The following is a 23,828-nucleotide window of genomic DNA, read 5'->3' as shown; positions in this document are numbered from 1 at the left end:
ATTCTAGAGTAATTACAGCTTTGCATCAAGTTTCAAATATAGCACAGAGAGGTCCCCGGGGGCCCTTCACCGTGTCCCGAGGGACTGGCAGCTTACAAGATCGTGGGGCGCCACCAAACCAGGCACGTCCGGAGGGCCCCGGAGTGCTTTCTCACAGCTGTGCGTTCCTGTGCCTACTGGGCACTCAAGAGGCAGCACGGGCCCCCCCCCACAACGCTGTCTGTCCCTCGGGCTACCTTTAGAGCCTCTAAGCCCAGACAACCGATCACGACACCCCTGGCTTTTGAAAGACTGCCAAACTCTCTGATTTCCCACAGAATGGGGGTGGGGGTGGGGGTGGGGGGGAGGGCGGATTTCCAATAAACTCAAGAGGCCGTGATTGACCCCTGGCCTGGCGAGTGCACTTTCTGACCAGCACATGTCGTGGGAACGACGACCTGGAGTTCCCGGCTCTGTCCATGCAAGGGAACAAGAGTCCACACCCCGAGCCGCTCCGGCTCTGGGCTGTCCAGGAATCCCCTCGCGCTCCCGCCCAGCTCTTCGCCAGGGTCTCAGGGCGGCCTGAGACAACCCAGTGGGTCAGACACCCGGGGGGGAGGGGGAGGACCCAGATCCTGCCCCCGAGCCAGCGCTCCAAGGGAGGGCTCCTGCACTCTCAGCTTGGGAGGCTGGTGACTCACCCTCCCGGTCCCACCGTCTCCCTGCTAGCGGGACGTGCAGGGAAGGAGGCATTCGGGCAGGGCCGGCGCCACCAGCGGGGCTGGGTGTGGGGAGAGACCTGCGGCGGCGGTCTCTAGAAGGGAACGGGACGGGAGCGCACGAGGCTCTCTCTGGCGCAGGCTCCGACTAGCCAAGGTGCCGAGCAGGACGCGCACGCAGAAATGCCGCCGCCGGGACTGCGGGGCGGCGGGCTCACCCAAGGAGCCGGGCCCGCAGAGCGCCGCGCAGGGGCCGAGTTCGAGGTGCGGCGGCGGCAAGCTCCGGGCAGGGCCCGGAGCCGGGGAGACCTTCGGCGCTACGGGCCTGTTCCGCCCTTCCGCGCCTCCGCGGAGCGCCGGCCGGCCCCGGGGACACCGCCCCGGGCCCAGGCCAAGGCGGCGCGCCGGCGGGACAGCCGTGCGCAGGCGCGGGCGGGCAAGCGCTGAGGGCGTGCGGTCACGGTGCGGCCGTGCGCCGGCGCAGTGGTAAGTAAACACGCGCGCTGGGCCCGAGAGGGCGGGCGCAGGCGCAGTGGGGGGTGAGGAGGGCGCGGCGCAGGCGCATTGGCCGCGCACGCGATGGGCGGGGTGTGGACGGCGCTGCGATGGCTGCCCGCGGGTGTGGGACCAGCGAAGCCCCCGGCCCCTCTCAGAGCCCGGCCTCCTGACGCCGCCAGTGGGCGGGGCCGCCCGGGCCGCCTCCGCCGCTGTCATGTATCCGACGCCGCCGCCGGCGCCGCATCGGGACTTCATCTCGGTGACGCTGAGCCTCGGCCAGAGCTACGACGGCAGCAAAAGCTGGCGGCGGCGCTCGTGCTGGAGGGTGAGGGTCCAGCCCGGGGTCCCGGGGTCCCGGGGTCCCGGGGTCGCGGGCCCAGGGGGCGATGGAGCCGGCCTGCCGCGGTCTCTGGGGCCCGAGCTCCGCGGGGTGGGGGCGGCGCGCGGCTTCCCGCGCTGAGAGCTGTCCCTCGGGGCGGCGAGGCAGGAGCCCAGCCTGTGCCCGCTCTGGAGTGTGCCCAGCGGTGTCGGGCTGCGGGGCGTCCGCGCCCCACTTCTGGGCAGGTGCGAGGTCCCGCCGGCGGCCGGAGCCGGCGCGCGCCGCGTGCGGGCATCTCTGCACTGCCCGTGCGGCGGCTCGCCCGTCCCTGGCGAGAGGGCAGCTCCCCCGGTGCCGAAACCGGGCTGGGGAGTTCCTGGTTGTCCGCTCTGCCCTGGCAGCGGTTGGAGAGGTTCCCGGTTGTGCCGCTTTCAGTCAGGAGCCTCCTTCTCCGTGCTCCCCCTTAGAAATGGAAGCAGCTGTCGAGATTACAGCGGAACGCGATCCTCTTCTTGCTCACGCTTCTGCTGCTCTGTGGACTCGTGTCCTACATCAGCGTGGCTGACCAGTGGAGAGGTATCGGCTGCACGGGTGCCTTAACGTGATGTGTGTGTGTCACCGAGGGCTGACCGGGCAGAAGGGTCGGGCAGTCCACCTTAAAGGTCAACGGGTAGAGCGTTTTTATCCGCGTGGCCAGAACACGGATGAGAGTTTCCCCTTGTCCAGCTGCTCCCTTAGTGTCTGGTGTTAAGTCCCGGCATCTCCATCCCCTCTGCCTCGCAGAGAAGTTGAGGTCCTGAGGTCGCAAGCTCGGTCCAGATACACCCCGTGACCTTCCTCACACGTGTTCCCGTGTCTTTGGAAAGGCCCGGGCAGGGTTCCGGTGAGCGCGTAGAGAATCCTGGTGAATTTCTCTGTTAAGGTCCTGGCTGGCGTCCAGCAGGAAGGCTGAGGAGCCGCTGCAGGTGGCTCAAGCCAGTGGGCCGCTTGCTACCCTCCGTAGTCCCTGGAAGGGAAGAGCTTAAGGGCATGTATTTGTGGGGCGTGGGTTGGGGTCAAGGCCCAGAACTGCCAAGGGCTTTGAAAAAGGTGTGATTCCCTCTGGCCGTCCTTGGATTCGTTTCGGTGACCTTCCCCGGGTCTCACAACGTCCTTTCATAAGGAATCGTGCCCGCCTGGACGTGCTCTATGACACGCTTTGAATCTCCTCTAGGCTGTGTGGCCTGTTGGGGATCAAACCAGTTCTCTTGTTTAGCCGTGAACGGCCGGTCAGCAGAAGAGCGGAAGATGAGACCTGCGGATCCGCCCGTGCTGCCAGCTCCTCAGAAAGCAGATGCTAATCCAGAAAACTTCCCAGGGGTTTTACCTCAGGTACTTTGGATCAACTGCACGTGGGGTCGTCGCCGGGGTCCGACCCGCGGGCGTTTCAGAACAGTGTGTGGTGTTTCAAGCAGACGGGGAAGAATTCTTTCTCTCACCATCTGTGTGACCCTCTTCCGATCCCAAGGGGGCCTCCTTCCTGTCCTCTGGAGGAGGCGCCTCCTCCCGCCCGCCCTCCCTTGAGGACTGGCTGCTCCCGGGCCCCCGCCCTCCGTCCCTGGACCCGGCGCCCTTCCCTTGCCACGGCGTTCGAGGATGAAGTGCAGGAGTCCCGGGGCCCAGGCCCGCGAGAGTGTTCTCTCCGGCTCCATCCACGGGGACGTGTCCTGAACTTCTCTTGCTACCTTTAGGGACTGTGACAGTCTGGAAGCATCCCGGACCAGGAGTTTAACCCGCCATCCAGGGCCACGCCAGCCCGTTGGCGCAGTCTCCATGGCGGTCGGTCGGGGCCAGGAGATGGCGAGTCAGGATCTCCTGGCCAAATCTGCGTGTTGTGATGAAAAACGAAAGGAATTTCCTCTGGGGCCGTGTGCTGCTAGCCGGTTCACACAATCCGTGGGGTTGGGTCTGATAGGGGAGCGTCTCAGGGGAAAAGGAAGAGCAGCCCGCAGGCAACTGAAGTGTTTTCACGGGTGACTCTTATTTTTATCTAGAAGCCGAAGAGGCATTTCCGACGGCGACCGCCCAACCTGCAGATTCGAGCCCCCGGTAAAGACTCCGAGGACCGGAGGCAGGACGACACCCAGCGGAGGGACGAGGCGGTGGGCGACGCTCGTCGAGAAGAGAACACGCAGAGAACAGTGGTCAGGTACGAGGAGCGCCAGAGGAGGCTGGACGTGCAGACACGCTGAGGCCCGCGTATCTGACGTTCTCTGAAAACCAAAGAGGAGGGGAATGAGCACGACGTCTAGAGTACATCTTGCTTTCAAAGCAGGCAGGATCTAGAGCGGGACCCTGGTGGGGGCGGGCCCCGCCTTCTGCTTGGTCCTGCTCGGAGTGGAGGGCAGCAGGGAGGCCCGCCAGGTGGCGGGGACCTTGGGGCGTTTGCATCTCCGCCCTCAAGCTGGCTGATTGCTCTTCCTTCTCTCCCCGAAGCTGGAGGGGAGCGGTGATTGAGCCGCAGCCCGGCACCGAACTTCCTTCGAGAAAGGCAGAGGCCCCCCACAAGCCTTCCTCACAGGCCCCCAGGATTCAGAACCAAGCAGGTAAGGCCCTACCTGCACCCTGTGGGGCCTCACCTGGACATTCTGACGGAGAGGGTGTGCGGACGCCAGAGAGCCTGGGAGATGACGCGGGGCTCCTTGGTGGCCCGTCGCTGCAGCCACGGGCCGCCCGTGTGGGCAGGAAACTCGTTTCCCTGTTTCCCGGCCTGGGTCTGTGCCACGGGACGTGGCAGGGGGAGGGCGCCTGGGGAATGTGGAGACACAGCCGACCCCTCTGCGTCTCCACTCAGGCCGGACGGGCTCTCCCGGCAGGTCTGCGGCGTCTCGCGTGGTGGCACCCGTAGTGGAGGGCCTTCTGGGCATGGGTGCTCTGTAAGCCCCGTGCAGCCTGTCTGCTCCGGATCTCACGGTGCCCTCTGAGGTCACGCGCCGGTCGTATCCCCATCCCCCAGATCAGAGAACCAGGGTAGGCTTGTCACGGCCAAGGCCACGTGCCCGGTGGAGCGGGGCTCGCGCCAGCTCACCCCAGTCAGGGCCCAGGCTGTGGCCCTCTGGTCCCAGCTGCCGTTGCCTCCGAAGGAAGGGGGACGAGGGAGCCCGGCCCCGGGACGCGCGGCCCCGGGCACGTGGGGGAGACAGAGTGATCATGCGGCTTGGAGGACGCGTGTCGGAGCCGCGGCTATCGACACGGCTGGGCCTCAGACCACGCCGAGAGAACACGTGCGGTGCAGCCGTGGACGCGCACGGTTCTGTCCACGCGGTGACTGTAACTCGTGCCCCATCCTCCCAGGTGTGGAGGGCAGAGACCTTCTGCCCCGCATCAGTCACGAGGGCACCCCGGAAGGGCTACGTGGGGCCTCGGGTGCACCTGCTCCACGTTGTTTCCTCTTTGAAAACGCCCGGGGTGAGGAGGTGCGGCAGGGGCACCTGGAAGATGGGGCGCTCCCGTCCGGGTGAGCAGCAGCCGGCACGCTCGACAGTCCCGAAGCCAAAGGGCACGGTGCGGCCGTCGGGTGCTCACCGCATGGTCCCCGAGCCCCAGAGGGTCGTGCCCACCGGGCCCCTGGTGGAGGCGGACGAGAGACCGTGCTGTCCTCGCAGGCCTCGGCGGCCTCGCCGCCTTGGCAGACGTGTCCAGCCGTGAGGACCCGACCTTCGGCACCATCGACTGCTGCCCCTACGCTGGACAAGGGCGCCCCCTCACCGTGCCCCATTCGGCTTGGGGCTGCACAGGGGCCCTGTGTGAACCCTGACCGGGGCCGGTCCCGGTGACCTGCTCTCTTCCTTCCAGCTTCCCCGAACGAGCGTCAGAGGGCCGTGATCGATGCCTTCCGCCACGCATGGGCCGGATACCGCAAGTTCGCCTGGGGCCACGACGAGCTGAAACCCGTGTCCAGGTCCTTCAGCGAGTGGTTTGGCCTGGGCCTGACGCTGATTGACGCCCTGGATACCATGTGGATTTTAGGTCTGAGAAAAGGTACCTGCTCGTTCCCTAGCACACGGCCAAGTTCTCGGGTGACTCTAGGGCGAGCGAGCGAGCGAGCGAGCCGTGAGCGGGAGGGCGTAAACGCTGTCGTTTCCCTCGGGCGCGCTCTCCCTTCGCGTGGGTGATGGCAGCGGGCGTGCTGGGCCTGGGCAGTTGCTTTGCCGCTTGACGTCGGGCGCCCAGGGGGACGCTCAGGACACCCGCTGCGGACGTGGGCCGCGGCGTCCAGGGGCGGTTCCAGCCGGATCCTCTGTTGCAGCCGGAAGGGGCTCTGTGGCGGGAGGTGGCACGGGATCCGGTAGGCTCTCGGTGCCCCGGGTCTCTCCCTCACGGCCTCCTTACGCCTCGCAGGTCGGGTGGCTTGGAGATCGCGGGTGTTTGGTTGTTTCTGAATTGATAAAGTCCGTTTTCCCGCTAAATTACTCACGCGGCCCTTTGTACCGCGGTGTTCCACCGTCGGCCGCCTGTGGTCTCGAGCGCACGCCGCCGGCTCCCTTTTCTCTGTGCGCGTGAGGACGCGACGGCTCCTTCCCCGGCTGCAGGACACGACGCGGCGAGCCTGCGGGAGAAAGAGCGACACGAGAATGCAGGGGGCCTCCCGAGCGAGAGGTCACGGGGGCGCACTAGGACCACTGACCCGCTCCCCTCCCCACACTCTTCCGTGCCACAGAGTTTGAAGAGGCCAGGAAGTGGGTGTCTAAGAAGCTGCGGTTTCAGAAAGACGTGGACGTCAACCTGTTTGAGAGCACGATCCGCATCCTGGGCGGGCTTCTGAGCGCCTACCACCTGTCCGGGGACGACCTCTTCCTGAAGAAGGCCGTGAGTGTCCCGGCGCCAAGGGGACTCACGCCTGCGGGGAGAGCAGTCCCGAGCGAGCGTGAGCGTGCGAGCGGTTGTCGCTGGGCTCCCGGGACTCGGGGAGGGCAGGGGAGGGGGCTGTCAGTTCCCAGTTCTCCGTGCTCCCATCCCTTTGAGCCTGGTTTCCGCGCGTGTGCGGGAGCGGGCATCGTGCCGCCTGTGGGCACCGCGACTTGCAGGGACCCTCTCTCGGAAATCCTCGAGGCCAGCTCGGTTTGGCTGCCGTGGAGTGTAGAGGCCACGGGAAGCCAGCAAAGTCCCGTGTCCACGTGACCGGATGGAGGTGGGGGACGGGCTGGCGTCGTGGAACGGAGGCGAGGCTGCCGTGCGGCAGGGAGCCTTGATTCCTCGCTGTGTCGTGTATCAGGAGGATTTTGGGAATCGGCTCATGCCTGCGTTCCAGACGCCCTCCAAGATCCCCTACTCCGACGTGAACATCGGCACCGGGGCCGCCCACCCGCCCCGCTGGACCTCGGACAGCACGGTGGCCGAGGTCACAAGCATTCAGCTGGAGTTCCGGGAGCTCTCGCGCCTCACGGGCAGTAGGAAGTTTCAGGTACGGAGGGGCCGGGCCGTTGGCCGGGAGTGCGGCCGGCTCGCCACAGGAGGTACGGGCTCGCGTGCGGGTCGACCCTGGGCCGCCCCGAGACCCCCCTCTCGTTTCCTTTCTCGTTGCCCGTTTCTCTTCGGCAGATCCCGCTTTCTCAGTGAGAACAGAGGCCGGGGCGTCGAGGCGGCGTCTGGGGGCCGAGTCCCCGCCCGGCCCTGCCCTGCTGGAGGCCCGTGTCCTCAGGGTGCCAGCCAACGGCCTCCCACATGCTGTGGGGTTGGGGGCGGGGGGGGGGGCAGTGGCGGCCGCACCCGGGGGGGGGGGGTGGGTGCAAACGAGGGAGCCGCGCTTTGGTGTTTCTCGCTCGATCGCTGTGGTTGGCCATTCTTGTCGGTGCGTCCTCGGCCCCATTCTGCCGTGCCGCGGTCCTCGTGGGGGAGCGTCTGGGCTCGGCACAGCGTGCCGGCTGCTCTCCTCTCTTTGGAAAGCACCGGGTCGTGATTCAGATAAGATCATGGCTCCTCGCGTGTACCCGGCACCGCGTTCCCCGGGCGTGGCCGTTGGTGCACTCTGTCGCCACGACGACGGGGTCCCCTTCAGCAGTAGGCCCGCGCCCCTGACGCTCCCTTCCGTGCGTGTGTGGGCCTGGGGGGGCGGGGGGGCTTTCCCTGTTCCGAACATCCCGCGTGGTGGGGTCCCGCGTCCGGCTCGTTCGCGGCAGGTGAGGTTTTCCTCCGCGTGGAAGGCGCCCACGGCATCCCTCTGTGCCACGGCACGTGTCCACGCATCCCTTCTCAACGACCGGCGGCCGCCCGCTGGGCTTGGGTCCGCCGTGGGGGTCATGAGAGGGCGCTCCCACGAGCAGGGTCGTGCCACGCTCAGCCTCCGGTTCTTCCACGGCGGCCGGCGCGTGGTCAGTCGGTCAGCCTTCAGTGACGACTGTCGTGTCGGGCGCTTGAGGGTGCCTCGCTGCGATTTGATTTCTGTACCGATGACGCGCGGCGTTCCCCGAATGCTTGCCGGCCCTGCGCGTGTGTCCTGGGCAGTGAGGTGCGTGCAGGCCCCTCCCCGCCTGTGGACGGCGTGGTGGTCTTCCCGTCCTTGGCTCCTAGTCCAGCAGCTCAGCACGTGTGCGCCTGCTCCTGAGGCGTCAGCCAGGCGCCCGCCCGATGCCGGGGGACCAGAGAAGACTCTGGGTGTGGGTGTGGGCGTGCGCATCAGGTCGAGCCCAGGAAACGGCTCCCTGCGCGGGGTCCTGAGCGCGGTGACAGGATGCGCACAGAGCGGTGGAGCCCAGATGCCGGTGCCGCCCAGCCCGGGCAGTGAGCTCGGACGAGCTGAGGCGGGTTGGGTCTTGAAGGGTGCACAGGAGCTCACCGGGGGGGATGAGCCGCGAGCCCGAGCGTGGAAGCAGCCCTGCCTGCCTTTCCTCCAGCAAGTGGGAGCACCCGGCCGCACCTGGGCAGGAGGTCGTGGGCACCAGGGCTGTGGTTTTCAGACACGGTCCCCCGTCCTGAGGATGAGTCGGGCCCGGTCATCGGGCCGCCCCTCAAGGCGGCCACGCGTGAGGCCTCCGGACCAGGTCGCCGCGGGGCCTGGGCCAGTCTCAGAAGCCTCTATCGGGCAGCTGGGCTGGGGGATGCCGCAGGCCGGGACGCCGGCCTGCTCTCTCCTCCGCGGGGAGCAGATCCGTCACATGGGGGCGAGCCAACGCAGCCCCTCTCTGCAGCTTGCCCGCCCCCCTCGCTCACCCCCGCTCTCCCCTCGTGTGCCCCAGGAGGCTGCGGAGGAGGTGACGAGGCGCGTCCACTCGCTGTCCGGGAAGAAGGACGGGCTGGTGCCCATGTTCATCAACACCCACAGCGGCCTCTTCACGCACATGGGCGTGTTCACGTTGGGCGCCAGGGCCGACAGCTACTACGAGTACCTGCTGAAGCAGTGGATCCAGGGCGGAAAGAAGGAGACCCAGTGAGGCCGGTTTCTGCTGCGTTGGGGCGGGGTCCCTGCGGCTCCCCTGGTGCTGGGGTCTCGGTCAGGCGGCCGCAGCTGTGCGGGGCCCGTACTCGGCCCCTCCGCGGGGGATGCGTTTCTTCCAAGCACAGCCCATGTGCCGAGGAGCAGGGGACCTGGCCGGTCGCTGAGCCCCATGGCCCTTCCGTGCCAGGCAGGGCCCGGGGTCCGGGCCGGGCCGAGGGGCCCCCAGCTCACCAGCTGAGCGGTGCCCCCCCGGGGTTGTGGAGGCCACCGTGTGCACGTGCTCCCCGGCAGAAGGCGGCCAGGAACACCTGGGCCTCCCGCGCTTACTGTCGGACGCTTAGAATACGAGCTTTCCCGGAGGGCGGCGCGATTCGTAGCTGCGTCCCACGGTGTGGAAGACAGAGCTCACCCTTGTGAGGGAACCGGAAATCCCCGAAATCTCGAGCCTAGTGGTGACCGCCCCCCAGAACCCCCGGGGGCAGCTCCGGGCCGACCCCTGCGGGCAGGGACAAGGGTGTCACGCCTGGGGAGCCTGTGGGGTCGTCGGGGTCCTGGGGCTCTGCAGAGGCTAGGCTTGGGTGGCCCCTCGGGGCAGGTTGAGAGGAGCGACCCTCCGTGGGAGCAGAAGGCACAGCCCTATGCCCCACGCTGCAGCCGGCTGCGAGCCTCCCCCTCCGGGCTGGCCCGGCGCCACCCCAGACGGGGCCAGGCCTCTCGGCCACTAGCGTGTACGTGACAGCTCACGGCCGTGCGGCCCCTCCTGGGTGACCCGGGCGGGGGGGACCGTGCGCCCACCTCGCTGGAGCTGACGGGGCCTGCCGCTCTGCCCAGGTTAGTGGAAGACTACCTCGAAGCCATCGAGGGAATCAAGAGGCACCTGCTGCGCAGGTCTGAGCCCAGGAAGCTCACCTTCGTGGGGGAGCTCGCCCACGGCCGCTTCAGCGCCAAGATGGTGAGCGTGTGCACGAGCCAGGTGGGGTGTCGGGGGCGGGGGGCTTCAGCACCCTCCCGCGTGTCCTGAACCGCGACGGATTTGTGAGTCAGGACGTCGCAGAGAGCGATGAAATTCTGGCCGTGGCGTGTGCGGCTGGGCTGCGTGGCCTGGGTTGTCCCCACGACGGCAGGGGGAGCTGAGGGGGAGACCCAGCTGGGTCTGCGACGGGCCCCTGGCCGCTCCCCCGGGGTCCCGGCTCCCCGCCTCCCAGGGACCCTCCCTCTCCCCTCTGCCCTGGTCTCCTGCCACCGGGACCGCGGTGCCCCATCGGTGTTGTGGGGTCGGGCGGAGGGTCGGGGGGGAGGCCCCGGTCAGCATCTGCTCTCCCGGGAGGGGCAGGGGGTATCCTGCCACCAGCTTCTCCCCTGCTCCCGTTGAGCCCCAAGTGCTGGGCCTGTAGTTGAGTCACTTGCCCGAGTGGACCTGAGGCGTCCCCGCTCGGGCCCGTGGACTCCTGGGGACGTGGGAGGCCCGAGACAGCGCTGGAGCCGGTGCTGCCGCCCCCCGCCCCGTGCGGCCACAGACTCAGCGGTGGTGAGGACACGCTCTGATTTCAGGACCACCTGGTGTGCTTCCTGCCAGGGACGCTGGCTCTGGGCGCCCACCACGGCCTGCCCGCTGACCACATGGAGCTGGCCCGGGCGCTCATGGACACCTGCTACCAGATGAACCGTCAGATGGAGACGGGGCTGAGCCCCGAAATTGTGCACTTCAACCTGTACCCTCAGAGCGACCAGAAGGATGTGCAGGTCAAGGTGAGCCGGGGCCGGGCTCTGGTGGCGGGGGGGGGCGCCGGGGGCCTCGCCTGAGCTCAGCCCGTGTTCCCCCGTCCCAGCCCGCCGACAGGCACAATCTGCTGCGGCCCGAGACGGTGGAGAGCTTGTTCTACCTGTACCGCCTCACGGGGGACCCCAAATACCAGGACTGGGGCTGGCAGATCCTGCAGAGCTTCAACGCGTACGCACGGGTGAGCCGCCTGCCCGCCGCCTGGTCGGCGTCCCGGCTCCTCACTGGCCACCTCGCCCCGGGCCGCGGGGATGGGGGTGGGGGCGCAGGCTCGCCGTGGCCTCGGGAGTTCGGGGCACGTGGGGGCCGGGGTGTCCCTTGGTCGCGTCTCGAAGGACCAGGCTCTGTGGGGAGAGCCCCTGCCGTGGCCCCATGTGCACGGGGCGCATCCTTCCCGGATCCTCCGTGTGGCCGGGGCAGCCCTTCTCCGCCCCGGGATGACCTCGGGGCCGCCGCTCCCCAGACGGCGCCATGACCTGGCACTGCCCCCACCGTGCTCGGGGCCCTGCCGCCCGTCCTGCCGCCGGGGCCGTGGCTCTGAGGAGGTCACGCCCTGTCCAGGGCCCGCCACCCACCCTGGCAGAGCCAGAACCTGACCTCTGCCCTGTGGTGTGTGAGGCGGTGGGGTCTGGACTCCTCAGGTGATCTCGGGGCCTTCGGGAGGCGGCCCCTGGGTTTCGGAGGCGGCGCTTTCCATCAGGGCAGCTGAGGGGGGCTGGCCCCTCTGAGGGGGTGTCTTGAGGAACTGTGGCTGACCTCCAGGGGGGCCAGTCCCCTGGTGCACCTTGGGGTCACCCCCGCCCCCAGGCCCTGCCCTGGGCCGCACGCGCGTGCCCCGGTGAGGCAGGGAGACTTGGGGAGGGGGCCGTCTGGCTGCCGGGCCCGCACGCGGAGGGCCGAGCCCGGCGTGGGGAGCCGGCTGTGTCTGCAGCCATGACCCCGCGGTCTCGGCTTCGTGCAGGTCCCCTCGGGCGGCTACTCGTCCATCAGCAACGTCCAGGACCCCCTCAATCCCCAGCCCAGGGACAAGATGGAGAGCTTCTTTCTGGGGGAGACGCTCAAGTACCTGTATCTGCTCTTCTCCGACGACCCAGACCTGCTCAGCCTGGACGCCTACGTGTTCAACACCGAGGCTCACCCCTTGCCCATCTGGGTCCCGCCTAGGGGGGCCTGACGCCGCTGTGGGCAGTGCCTCGGACGTGACCCATCCTTGCTGTGATTCATGGTTTCCCGTCCACTGGAGGAGGCTTCTTCCTTCTTCCTGTGAATCTTGAATCGTGTTTACATTCCGAATACCCGGCCAGCTTCGCCTGCCGGTGCCCGGGCTTCGTGGTGGTCCCTCGTGCCTGGTCGTCAGCCGGGGCTGCGCTGGGTCCCCCACATAGTGTTCAGAGACGAGAGCTGAAGGGACGGCCCGACATGCGGCTCAGCCTGGGATCAGAGCCTGCGACGTGCCCTGACCCGAGGGTCTGGGGGGGCGCCTGTGACCCCCTGCGCATCCGGGCACCTGGTGGGCTGTGGTGTTTACACGTTGGACTCAGGGATCCCCCCTGGCCCTGCAGGGGCTGGGAGGGGCGGGTGGGCGAGTTCGTCCTGCCTCTGGACCGCCTGCTAGAATGGACCATAAAGTAGATTTGCGCTGACGTTGTCACGTGTGAGACCCCGTGTTTCCTCAGCCCTGGTCGGAGTCCCAGCCGCTGTGGTAGCCACAGCTCGTGCTCTCTGCTTGGAAGTCAGGTCTCCGCCGTGACAGGCAGCCTGGGGACCCGGGCCCGTGCGGGTGGACATGGAGTCCCTGCTCCTGCAGGAGAGAACACCCTGCCCGTCCGTCCTGCGGGGCTTGTGTCCTGGGCTCCGTGTCCACAGGTGGAGGTGTGCCTGTCTCTCCCCCAGGAGCCTGCCGCTTCCCTCCCTGAGCCCTGATTTGGGGCGCTTTTCCAGAGACGAACCTTGGCGTCTGGGGGGGAGCCTGCTCCCTAGGACCAGGTGGTCCCCAGGACGGGCGCAGGTCCTCCCTCTGACACTCCTGAGCAGCCCAGTTCCCTTGTCATTTCTAGAAGATCCTCTTTCCCAGAGCCGCAGGGCCTGTCCCGCTGGTGGACGCTGACTCTGCGGAGGCCCGGGCTCCCCGTGCCCGGCAGGACCTGGGTTCTGGCCGTGCTCCCTCGGGTGTCCAGTGGCCGCCCCTGGGGCTGCCTTCCACCCTTGACACACTACCACGCCTGGAACGGGGTGCAGGGCCTTTCTTCCAAGTGGGCTCCGTCCCCCCACATTGCTGCCCGCAGCTCCTCTGTGCCCATGGGCGGGACAGGGCAGGTGCCTACCCTGGGGGTGGAGCTGTGGGCCCAGGTCCCTTCCATGCCCGGGGTCCGGCCCCCAGAGGCCCGGCTGGGGTAGCAGGTGGAGCACCGCATCCCTCAGTGAGGCTGCCTGGAGGACACTTGGGCTGGCCACAGGGTACCCCCACCCCACGCCCTGAGACCACACAGAAACTGAGGGCTCGGGTTTATTCAGTGCAAGGCTGGTTTGGGCGGCTGTGCTGTGTGTTCACCACGTCTGCTCCCTTAGTTCGCAGCACACGTGGCTGGACACTGCTTCAGACCCTCCGTCGGCCACGGCCGCTCGCCTCCAGAGCCCTCTGAGATGCTGGCCTCTCTGGTCCTGGGCTGGGGAGCGCTCCTCAGCCCCCGTGTCCCCCACGCCGGGCCATCTGCATCCACTGTTCGCGTCTGGCTGCTTCCACCCACTCACGGATGAGCCTGGCCTCGAACGTGCGAGCCTCCCGGACAGACGCAGGGTCTTCTGGGTGAGACGCTCTAAGGGGAAGGCATGGGGGCCTCAGCTGGGCAGCAGACCGAGCTTTGCCCCACCCCGGCCCATGTCCAGCCACTGGCCCGGGCCACCCGCAGCACCCCTCCCGGCAGGACCGTACCTGAGGTCTAGGTGATGGGCTCCCCCCCGGATGGTGATGGCGAGGACCGACGTGCTCAGGTTCCTCCGGATCTGTCGAGGACATCCCACAGCCGCCCGGTGTGCTCTGAGCCACGGCCGCCCCACCCCTGCCCACCCGTGCAGCCTGCAGTGGGGCTGCGTGTCCAGCTCGGGGTGCCGCTGAGGCAGGAACGAGCGGCCTCATTTGGGTGCCTGACGTCAGTTCACACTAAGAAGTCGGGGAGGGGACATCTGGGGGCTCGGTCCGTTAAGCGTCCAAGTCTGGATGTCAGCTCAGGTCCTGTGGGGTCGTGGGATTGCGCCGCGTGGCAGGCCCGGTGCTCAGCAGGGATTCTGCCCGAGATTCTCCCCCTCCCTCTGCCCGCTCCCCCCAGAGGAAGTCCAAGGGGAAGAACCCTCAAAGGGAGGAGGAGATGAAGTTAGAAAATGAAGGCCACACAGAAGCCAGGTGTGGAGGGTGGCTGACCGAGAGGGAGGGTCCTGCTCGGGCCCCCCGCCAAGAGCCAAGAGGAGCCAAGAGCACCCGCAGCAGCTCCCAGGCCGGGCCTCACCCCGCCCCCTGCCCAGGGGTCCAGGTCACCGTTGGAGAAGAGGATGTTGCTGGCAGCTTTCAGGTCTGAAAGGGACAGACATGGAAGTGGAGACTGGGCCCAGCTGCCCGGATCTGAGCCGTGGCCCAGATCAGGGGAGCCGAGTCCGCGTGGGGCACAGGGAAGGGGGCTGCCATCCCGAGAGCCACACCGTCCCCGCCGAAGCTGGTGTGCAGCCAGTCCCTCCGGGGCCACACGCCCCACGTGTCCAGGCAGTACTGCCGGCGGAGGGCCTCGGTGAAGGACAGCTCAGGAAAGAGGTCTGTCACGTTGTTGCTGGAAAACGTCAGGTTGATCTCGGTGCAGGCCTGTGGGATGCCCCACACCAGGGTCAGGCGGGCGGAGTGGGGCGCATCCGGCACCTCCGTCCCGGGCAGTCCTGGGCGGCCAGCACCCCCTACCTGGTAGTCCCAGGCCCTGGCATTGGGGCCGGAGCCACAGCCCGTGGGGTCTGCGCAAGCCTGGTACTGCAGGTAGATGTCGAAGCAGGGCGCTGTGCCCGAGGAGTTGTACACCAGGCCTGGCGGACAGGGGCCCGGGAGCTCCTGGGGTCTGTGCCGGCGGCTCCTGACCCCCCCCCATGCCCTCCTCCCAGCAGGGCAGGTCGTGGCGGGGCGTGCTGCCCGCCCCGCCTGGACCTTTCAGAGAACCTGTGGAGCAGAGCCCTCAGGCCGGGCCAGGGACTGTCCGGGGACATCAGTGCTCCTTGCCTGCACGTGGCCCGCACCCCCAAGCCATGTCTACCCCCACACTTGGTGCTGGGCTGAGGGGCAGACGCACCAGCCAGTGTTCCCAGCCCCTTGATCCTCTGGCTCTCGCTCAGCAGCCGGTCACAGCCAACCTAGGGATGCCAACCAAAGACCCCCACTTGGCCTGCAGCCCCCTCGCAGCCCACCCTTCCCTGGTCCCGGGCCCCAGAGTGGCTGCGAGTCTCTTGGGCTGACCAGCACTGGCCAGCCCACGGCAGCTGGGCCCTTCTCTGTCCACGGACGCTGCCCTCCCCAGACCCCAGGCAGCGTCTCCTTATGCCGGGAGCAGCTGTGTTGCCTTGACTGGGTTGGCAGGAAGGTGCCCGATGAAGTCGGTGGGGTATGGGTAGTCCATCATGGCCAGCACGGTGAAGGCATTGCGGGCGAACCCAAAGAGCTGGGTCAGGTCCTCCCAGCTGGACAGGCGCTGGCAGGTGCCGAACTCCCGGCTGACTGTGTCATGGGCTGCCAGGAGGAGGTGGGACAACGGTCTCTGGAGGCTGCTGGTGGGCGTGGGGCGGGGGCCAGAGGGAGGGGAGGGCTGGTCCGCAGCTCACGGGCGGGCTTTCTCACCTCCCTGTAAGAACAGGTCCTTGATCTGCCGGAACGCGTCCCGCACGCCCTGGGCACACTTGGGACTCTGGCCCTCGAAGTCCTGGAGAGAGAAGGGTTGTGGCTGCCACAGCCCGGCCCGGCCCCGGGGCCCCCGAACCCTCACTCACCGCTGAGACATCCCGGAAGAACTGGTAGGAGTCGCCGAGGCCGGCCACAGACACAACGGGCGCACTGGCCGCGAGCGCGCCGGCCACGAGATGGGGGTACTTGATCCTCATGTAGGCGCTGAGCATCCCCCCGTAGCTGGGCGGGCACACAGGGTGGGGGCTGGGGCCACAGCCTCCCCAGGACGCCCCTCAGCTCTCCCTCCCCAGGGCCCACCGTGCCCCCGGGAGGCCCTGCCACTTCCGTCCCACAGAAATTCCGGCCCTGGGGCCAAGCACATGTGTGCGGCTCAGGGAGAAGTGAGTGAGCTGGGCGAGGACCCACCTGCCACCGAAGGCGATGGCGGGGCTGTCCTGGGCCCCGAGGTCCCGCCGCAGTGTGCTGAGCAGCCTCGCGAAGTCGGCCAGGGCCTGTTCCACGGTGAGCAGCTCCGTGTGCCCGCGCCGTGTGGACTGCTCGCCGAACGGGAGCGACTTCCCGTAGTAGCGCTGCAGGCGGGTGCCGGTGGGACTGAGCGCCCCCCCCATGCCCGCCCTCCCCGCCCGCGCCGCCACCGGTACCCACGTGCTCCGCGAAGACGACCAGAGCCTCCTGCTGTACCGCCAGCTCCAGGATGAACCCCGAGTTGTTGGCAAAGGACCACACGTCCCCCTCGTTGCCCGTGTAGAAGAATATGGGCCCCCTGCCCCTCTTCCAGAACTTCTCTGTCGGGCGGAGGCAGGAAGGGGTGGGTGAGGCACGGGGCAGCACCCTAGGGCCCCGGGACCCCCAGGGCGACCTCACCTGACACCAGGAACCGCTGGGGGAAGGTCTTGTTGCCAAACCTCTCGAAGTTGAAATGGTCCAGAAGCTGCTCAAAGTAGCCCTCCCGAAAGTCGCTCCCCGGTACCCTGTGGGCTGCAGGGGTGCGGTGCTCAGCGCGCGGGGCACACCGGACAGGGTGGGGGGACGCCCGTGGGCCCGCACTCACCCCTGGCCCCCAGGCTGTGCAGCCCCAGCCCCAGCAGCAGGCTCAGGGCCCAGGGCAGGGCCGGCCGGAGCTGGGCGCCCATCTCTGCTCGGCCGCGGGGCACGGTCACATGACTGGCAGGCGGCCCTCACGTGACAGCCCGAGCAGTCTGTGCGCTGGGGAACTTCCGCGCCTCCATCGGCTCCTGGGGCCTTTCGTCCCCGCCTCGAGGTTCCTACCACCCACTGTGTTGCCACGGAGACAGTCGCCGTGGGGACGCTGGAAGCGGAAATCGGCTCTAGGACCTGGTCCTGGGACAGAGGATGTGTGCCCAGCCACCTGTCCTCCAGGGGCCACTGCCCAGGCCCGGGCGCCCCGCGCAGTGAGAGCCACACAGAGGTAACAGGGAGGCAGGAGGGTCCCCACTGGCTGTCCAGGCTGCTCCTCTCGGCGCCTCCCAGCCTCCGGGCCCCACGGTGCCGTCCTGGGCTGACCCCGGAGGAGGAGAGGAGGAACCTTGGGAAGATGGGGCGGCAGCGGGAAGGAGGGGTCTCAGGCAGAAGGCCAGCAGACCTGCAGAAAGGGCTTGTCCAAGTGACGGGGGCGGGGGGGGGCGGCTCACAGCTGCAGCAGGGGGGCGGCCGGGCAGGCAGGGGCAGTGCAGGGATGTGGCTGCTGAGAGCCGCTGGGAGCTGGGACCCTCTCGCCCACCCCCCTGCCCCCTGCTGCTCCCTTTGATGAAGGATAGGCTGGCAGGATGAGGGGTCCTGGCCCGAAGCGGAAACCACCCTTAAAAGGATTTTACACCCACCCTGCAAGGAACCCTCCAGCCTTCCCCACCCGAGAGATGACAGGAACCTGATTGCATGACAGGTTGTCCGCCAGCAAGCCCACTGAAACTCCGGTGGCTTTGTCCTCCATCACTCAATAAACCTTGCTTCCTGGCCCACTACCCTGGGTGGTCTCCTTCTCCATTCTTTGCAGCGGTGTGACCAAGAACTACAGAAAATCCTGCAACACCTTCACTGGTCCCTTGGTCAGAGGGGGTCAGGATGTGCCCGGACACTGCAGGGGCCCCCTCTCCCCCAGCAGCCAGCCTGGGCCCAGGTCAGGGGCCAGAGCCGCAGAACCACCCCTGCCCCGGGCTGCGGGGGAGGGGGGCCGGCCGGCCCCACTCTGCACACCATCCCTGGCCTGCACAACCTCCAGGCTCCGCCCGGGCCCCGCCTGCCCGGTGCTGGGACACGACTGGGCTGGGGTCCAGCACTTGGCTGCAGGCTGGGAACCCAGGACAGGCCCGGACTGAGCAGGGAGGACCTCACATTGTTGCAAGACGGTCACTGTGGCAACCAGCATGGTGACAATGGCTATCCACTGTGTCACACCACCGCATGGGTGTGGGCCCCCATGGTCACCGAGTGCCACACCACACACTCCAGAGTCCCTGCCCCCACCCCTATGGCCCCGTGTCCCTGCCCCCGTCCCTGTGCCCATGTCCTGTCAATGCCCCTATGTCCCTGTGTCTCCTGTAACCCTGTGCCCCCGTGCCCCTCGCCCTCTATGCCCACCCTTGTGCCCCCCGTCCCGTGTCTGTGCCCCTGTGCCCGTGCCCCCGTGCCCCTCGCCCTCTGTGCCCACCCTTGTGCCCCCCATCCCGTGTCTGTGCCCCTGTGCCCCCGTGCCCCTCGCCCTCTGTGCCCACCCTTGTGCCCCCCATCCCGTGTCTGTGCCCCTGTGCCCGTGCCCCCGTGCCCCTCACCCTCTGTGCCCACCCTTGTGCCCCCCGTCCCGTGTCTGTGCCCCTGTGCCCGTGCCCCCGTGCCCCTCGCCCTCTGTGCCCACCCTTGTGCCCCCCATCCCGTGTCTGTGCCCCTGTGCCCGTGCCCCCGTGCCCCTCGCCCTCTGTGCCCACCCTTGTGCCCCCGTCCCGTGTCTGTGCCCCTGTGCCCGTGCCCCCGTGCCCCTCGCCCTCTGTGCCCACCCTTGTGCCCCCCGTCCCGTGTCTGTGCCCCCGTCCCGTGTCGTGCCCCCATCCCCGTGCCCCCGTGCCCACGTGTCAGGTCCCCCCGTCCTGTCTCTGTGCCCCCAGGCTCCCGTGTCCCCGTGTCACTGTTCCTGCGTCCTCGGGCCCGCACCCAGGGCTGTCTGTCCTGTGTTGAGTAGAGAGCAGCCCTGCAGGGTAGAGGCCAGGACGAGACGCAAGGACTCGCAGCTCCTTCGCCCTGGACGGCAGCTTCTCCTCAGGCTGGTCCTACCCGCATCCCCTCCTCTTAACCCAGACACCCGACCCTAACACCCCAACTGCAGACCTGCCGTGCTCTCCCCTCCACACCCTCCAGGCAGCTCCTCCGTGCCTGGGCAGCACCGGGAAGGCCCAGACAGGTGCATTCTGATGCCCTCTGACTGTCCTGCCACAGCCGGTGGCCCTGAGCATGCGGGTACGTCTGGGGGTCCAGAAACGCCCCTCCCAACTTCCTGGGGGGCCAACTTTAGGGGCCAAGGCTGGGTCTCGAGTCCCCCTCCAAAGCCCACAGGTTTGGGGAGCCAGGCGCAGTCGCTCACTGCCACCTGCTCTGCCCCTTGTCGCCATCAAAGCTGGGGCTAGGAGGCAGGAGCCTCCACAGAGGTCCCCGTCCTCCGGGCTCTGGCCGTGCCGCACCCCAAGTCAGGGGCACATTGGTGTGTGCGCTCAGTTACACACACTACATGATGTGCCCTTTGCTGTCCTAAAAGGTGCTTTTATTTGTCCTCATGCGTTCATTTTCTGTTGAGTTTTAGAAATTTTTAAAGACGTACACAAATCCTTTATCAGATATATAGTTTACAAATACTTCCTCCCATTCTGTGGGTGTTTTTCTTTTCACTGTTGACGGTGTCCTTTGATGCACAGAAGTTTTTGATTAAGTCCAACTTGTTTGGTGCTCATGTTGCTGCCGTCTCATCTTAGAATCTTCTCCAGTGCGCTGGAGACGCCCCTGTGTTGTTCCTAGGAGTTTTATGGTTTTTAGCTCTTTGGGTCACTGATTAATTTTTAGTTAATTTTTTGTATGTGATATGAAGTAGGGGTCCAACTTTATCCTTTGCATTTCAAGATCCAGTTTTCCCATCACCATTAGTTGAAGACATCATTCTTTTCCCCGCTGAGTAAACCTCCCGCCCTTGCAAAAAATCAATTGGCCATATAGGTATGTGTTGATTCCTGGACTTTCCCTTCACGGACATGGGTCCGTGTGTCTGTCCTTCTGCCAGCACCACACTGGCCTGCATACCGCACCTTGTAGTAAGTTTTTAAATTGGACGATGTGTGCCCTCTAACTTTGTTCCTTTTCAAGAATATTTTGGCTATTTGGGGCTCCTTGCAATTCCATATGCATTTGAGGATTGACTTTTCCATTTCAGTGAAAAAGACTGCTGGAATTTTAATAGGGATTGCACTGAATCTGTAAATCACTTTGTCTAGTGTTGACATCTTAAAATTAAGCATCCCTATCCATGAACAAAAGGTATTTTTCCACTTATTTAGGTCTTAATTTCTTTTAGCAGTGTTTTGTGGTTTTCAGTGTACATCACTTCCTTCGTCAAATTTATCCCTATTTATTCTGTTAGATGTTCTTTTTTTTTTTTAAGGTAAAGTCTACACCCAATGTGGGGCTCGAACTCATGACCCTAAGATCGAGAGTCGCATGCTCTGCTGACTAAACCAGCCAGGCGCCCCAGTTCCACATGTAATTTAAATGGAAGTGCTTTCTGAACTTCCTTTTCGGACTGTTCATTGCAGGTGCATAGGAATATAACATTTTTTTTTAAGTTTCTTCATCATCTTCTCTTTCTCCTTTTTTTTAATAAAGATTTTATTTATTTATTTGAGAGAGAGAGAAAGTGAGAGAGAGCATGAGAGGGGAGAGGGTCAGAGGGAGAAGCAGACTCCCCGCTGAGCGGGGAGCCCGATGTGGGACTCGATCCCAGGACTCCAGGATCATGACCTGAGCTGAAGGCAGTCGCTTAACCAACTGAGCCACCCAGGCGCCCAGGAATATAACATTTTTATTGCTGATCTAGTGCCTTGCAGCTTTCCTGAATTTTTTTTTAAAGATTTTATTTATTTGAGAGAGAGAGAGAGAATGAGAGATAGAGAGCACGAGAGGGAAGAGGGTCCGAGGGAGAAGCAGACTCCCTGCTGAGCAGGGAGCCCGACGCGGGACTCGATCCCAAGACTCCAGGATTATGACCTGAACCGAAGGCGGTCACTTAACCAACTGAGCCACCCAGGCGCCCTCCTGAATTTATTAGCTCTAGTAGGGTTCTTGTGAACCCTTTGGGATTTTCTATATCAGGGTCATATCGTGTATGAATAGAGATAGTGCTACTTCTTTCTCTGCGATTCAAATGCCTTTTATTTCTAGCAGCAGTGAAAGCGGGTATCTTGGTCTTATTCCTGGTCTTAGAGGAAAAGCTTTGTCCTTCACTATTGAATATGATGTTGGCTGTGGGTTCTTCATAAATGTCCTTTATCATGTTGAAGAAGTTCCCTTCTACTCATAGTTTCCTGAGTGTTTCTACCATGAAAGGGTGTTGGCTTTTGTCAAATCAATTGCGGTGATCGTGTATTTTTCCCATTGTTCTATTAACGTAGTGTACTACTTGATTGTTCCTTTTTCCTCTAAGAGCCTGCCTTCTCTCATTCAGCACAATGTCCCTAAGGTCCATGCAAGTTGTTTGTATCAACAGCTCATTCCTTTGATTCCCTTATATTGAACCACCCTTGCATTTATCCTGAGATAAATTCCATTTGATCCTGGTGTAAAATCTTTTAAATATATTGTTGGATTTGATGTGTATCTTGCTAAGATTTTTGCATCATTATGCATAAGGAATATGGGTTTGTAGTCTTTTTATTGAAATGTATCTGGTTTTGATATCAAGGTAATATTGGTCTCACAGAATGGATTAGAGTATTCCCTCCTCTCTATTTTCCGGAAAAGTTTGAGAAGCATTGGTGTTAACTCTCTAAAAAATTGTGTTTTGTTTTTAAGATGTTATTTATTTATTTGACAGAGAGACAGCAAGAAAGGGAACACAAGCAGGGGGAGTGGGAGAGGGAGAAGCAGGCTTCCCGCTGAGCAGGGAGCCCCGATGCTCCCCTAAAAAATTGTTTTTAAAAATATTTTTAAAGTAATCTCTACACCCAACGTGGGGCTTAAAATCACAATCCCGAGATCAAGAGTTGCACACTCTGACTGAGGCAGCTGGGTGCCCCAACTCTTAAAATGTCTGGTAAAACTCACCAGTGAAGCCATATGGTCCCTGGCTTTTTTTTCTTTTTCTTTTTTTTTTTTTAAAGATTTTATTTATTTATTTGAGAGAGAGAGAATGAGATAGAGAGCACGAGAGGGAAGAGGGTCAGAGGGAGAAGCAGACTCCCTGCTGAGCAGGGAGCCCGATGCGGGACTCGATCCCGGGACTCCAGGATCATGACCTGAGCCGAAGGCAGTCGCTTAACCAACTGAGCCACCCAGGCGCCCTTTTCTTTTTTTCTTAAACTATTGTTTCAATCTGTTTGTTCTAAGTCTTTTGAAATTTCCTATATCATCTCTTGAGCTAATTTAGGTAATTCCTGTATTTCTGGTAATTTGTCCACTTTAAAAAGATTATCAAATTTGTTGTACAATTTTTTTAAAGATTTTATTTATTCATGAGAGACAGAGAGAGAGAGAGAGGCGAGGGAGAAGCAGGCTCCCAAGGAGCAGGGAGCCCGATGCGGGACCCCATCCCAGGACTCTGGGATCATGACCTGAGCTGAAGGCAGACGCTTAACCATCTGAGCCACCCAGGCGCCCTGTTGTACAATTTTTTATGTTTCTTCTAATCCTTTTCACTTCTATAAGGCTACCAGTAATGCCCCTGCTTACATTTCTGATTTTAGTTATTTGCCTTCCTGCCTTTTGTTGTCACTTTAAAGATTTATCAATTTTGTTGATATTTTCAAAGAACCAACTTTCAGGGGCGCCTGGGCGGCTCAGCCGTTGGGCGTCGGCCTTCGGCTCAGGTCAAGGTCCCAGGGTCCTGGGATCGAGCCCCGCATCGGGCTCCCTGCTCAGTGGGAAGCCTGCTTCTCCCTCTCCCACTCACCCTGCTTGTGTTCCCTCTCTCGCTGTGTCTCTCTGTCAAATAAATAAAATCTTAAAAAAACAAAAAAACACCAACTTCTAGTTTTGCGGACCGTCTGTTGTTTTCCTCCACCTTACCTCTATTCTGCTCTATTATTTCCTTTGTTCTGCAAGCTCTGGGTTGTTTGCTCTTCTTTTCCTAGTTCCTCAAGGTGCACAGTTTGGTATTAATCTGAGATCTTTCTTCCTTTATTATTAAGTAAACTCTATGCCCAATGTGGGGCTTGAACTCACAACCCTGAAATCAGGGGTCACATGTTCCATTGACTGAGCCAGTCGGGAACCCAGTTTCTTCTTTCTCTTAAATGTAGGCATTTAAAGTTATAAATTTATATTTGAGCACAGCCTTTTCTGCATCCCATAAATTCTGTACTTGTGCTTTCACTTTCATAGATCTCAGAATTTTAAAAATTTCCCTTCTTTCTTCTCTGACCCATTGAGTGTGTTAACTTCCACACATTTTATGAATTTGCCTGTTTTCTCTGTTATTTGCCCTCTGATTTCTGGCTTCATTCCACTGTGGCTCAAAGACATTATTTTTCTAATTTTTAAAAATACATGAATACTTGTTTGGTGTCCTACCATCTGGTGTGTCCTGGAGAACGTTCCATGTGCACTTGAGGAGAGCACATCCTACTGTTGTTCAGGCCGTGTCCACGTCTGTTGGGTTGAGCGAGTTTATGGTGCTGTTTGCGTCCTTGACTTCCTTACTGATCTTCCGCTAGGTGTTCCATCCATTCTGGAGAGTGAGGAATGAAGAATGCACCTGCCTCCGCACGCCTGGCTCTTCTTCAGCTGTCCCTTTGCTTCACGGGCTGTGGGACTCTGCAGTCGGGTGCACACACAACTTCATCCATCTTTTTATCTTTTTACCCCCATGAAAAATCTTATTTGTTCAAATAGAAACTGAGCGGCACGTGTCCGTACCTCTTGTCAGCAGCTTCTGGACTGCAGTCTATTCTGTGGTAGAAGCAGGGCCATCGCGGTTCTCG

The 23,828-nt window shown here is 63.2% G+C and overlaps 2 protein-coding genes across 5 annotated transcripts; one reads left to right on the top strand and one right to left on the bottom strand.

Annotated features, from left to right (window-relative positions):
- The first annotated feature begins 1,161 nt into the window (after window positions 1-1,161).
- On the top strand, window positions 1,162-12,798 carry LOC113934586 (endoplasmic reticulum mannosyl-oligosaccharide 1,2-alpha-mannosidase). 2 transcript variants are annotated; one of them, XM_027615902.2, is made up of 13 exons: window positions 1,257-1,521; window positions 1,983-2,091; window positions 2,771-2,886; window positions 3,549-3,703; window positions 3,991-4,100; window positions 5,350-5,535; window positions 6,215-6,363; window positions 6,770-6,958; window positions 8,730-8,920; window positions 9,761-9,881; window positions 10,481-10,678; window positions 10,759-10,890; window positions 11,671-12,789. In XM_027615902.2, exons 1-13 carry the CDS (start codon window positions 1,411-1,413, stop codon window positions 11,881-11,883), a joined length of 1,980 nt encoding a protein of 659 aa, XP_027471703.1. In that variant the 5' UTR covers window positions 1,257-1,410; the 3' UTR covers window positions 11,884-12,789. The 2 variants fall into 2 exon arrangements, with proteins under 2 accessions (XP_027471702.1, XP_027471703.1); XM_027615901.2 differs by lacking the exon at window positions 1,983-2,091 and having other exon boundaries at window positions 1,162-1,521; window positions 11,671-12,798.
- Window positions 12,799-13,039: 241 nt separating this feature from the next.
- Window positions 13,040-17,846, bottom strand: DPP7 (dipeptidyl peptidase 7). 3 transcript variants are annotated; one of them, XM_027615947.2, is made up of 14 exons: window positions 17,528-17,846; window positions 16,691-16,948; window positions 16,504-16,617; window positions 16,285-16,424; window positions 16,045-16,208; window positions 15,723-15,858; window positions 15,574-15,655; window positions 15,299-15,465; window positions 15,032-15,092; window positions 14,653-14,771; window positions 14,403-14,559; window positions 14,213-14,277; window positions 13,642-13,712; window positions 13,390-13,525 (listed from the first exon to the last, which is right to left on the bottom strand). In XM_027615947.2, the coding sequence occupies exons 2-14, from the start codon at window positions 16,770-16,772 to the stop codon at window positions 13,390-13,392; spliced, it is 1,494 nt and encodes a 497-aa protein (XP_027471748.1). In that variant the 5' UTR covers window positions 16,773-16,948; window positions 17,528-17,846. The 3 variants fall into 3 exon arrangements, 2 of the variants coding, with proteins under 2 accessions (XP_027471750.1, XP_027471748.1); XM_027615949.2 differs by lacking the exon at window positions 17,528-17,846 and having other exon boundaries at window positions 13,040-13,525; window positions 16,691-16,772; XR_004819525.1 differs by lacking the exon at window positions 17,528-17,846 and having other exon boundaries at window positions 13,449-13,525; window positions 13,642-13,941; window positions 16,691-16,824.
- Window positions 17,847-23,828: the final 5,982 nt, after the last annotated feature.

The sequence above is a fragment of the Zalophus californianus genome, chromosome 13 (assembly GCF_009762305.2).
Source record: "Zalophus californianus isolate mZalCal1 chromosome 13, mZalCal1.pri.v2, whole genome shotgun sequence".
NCBI classification, from domain to species: Eukaryota; Metazoa; Chordata; class Mammalia; order Carnivora; family Otariidae; genus Zalophus; species Zalophus californianus.
The sequence above is the reverse complement of the archived record's forward strand: the minus strand, read 5'-3'. Positions and strand labels throughout refer to the sequence as shown.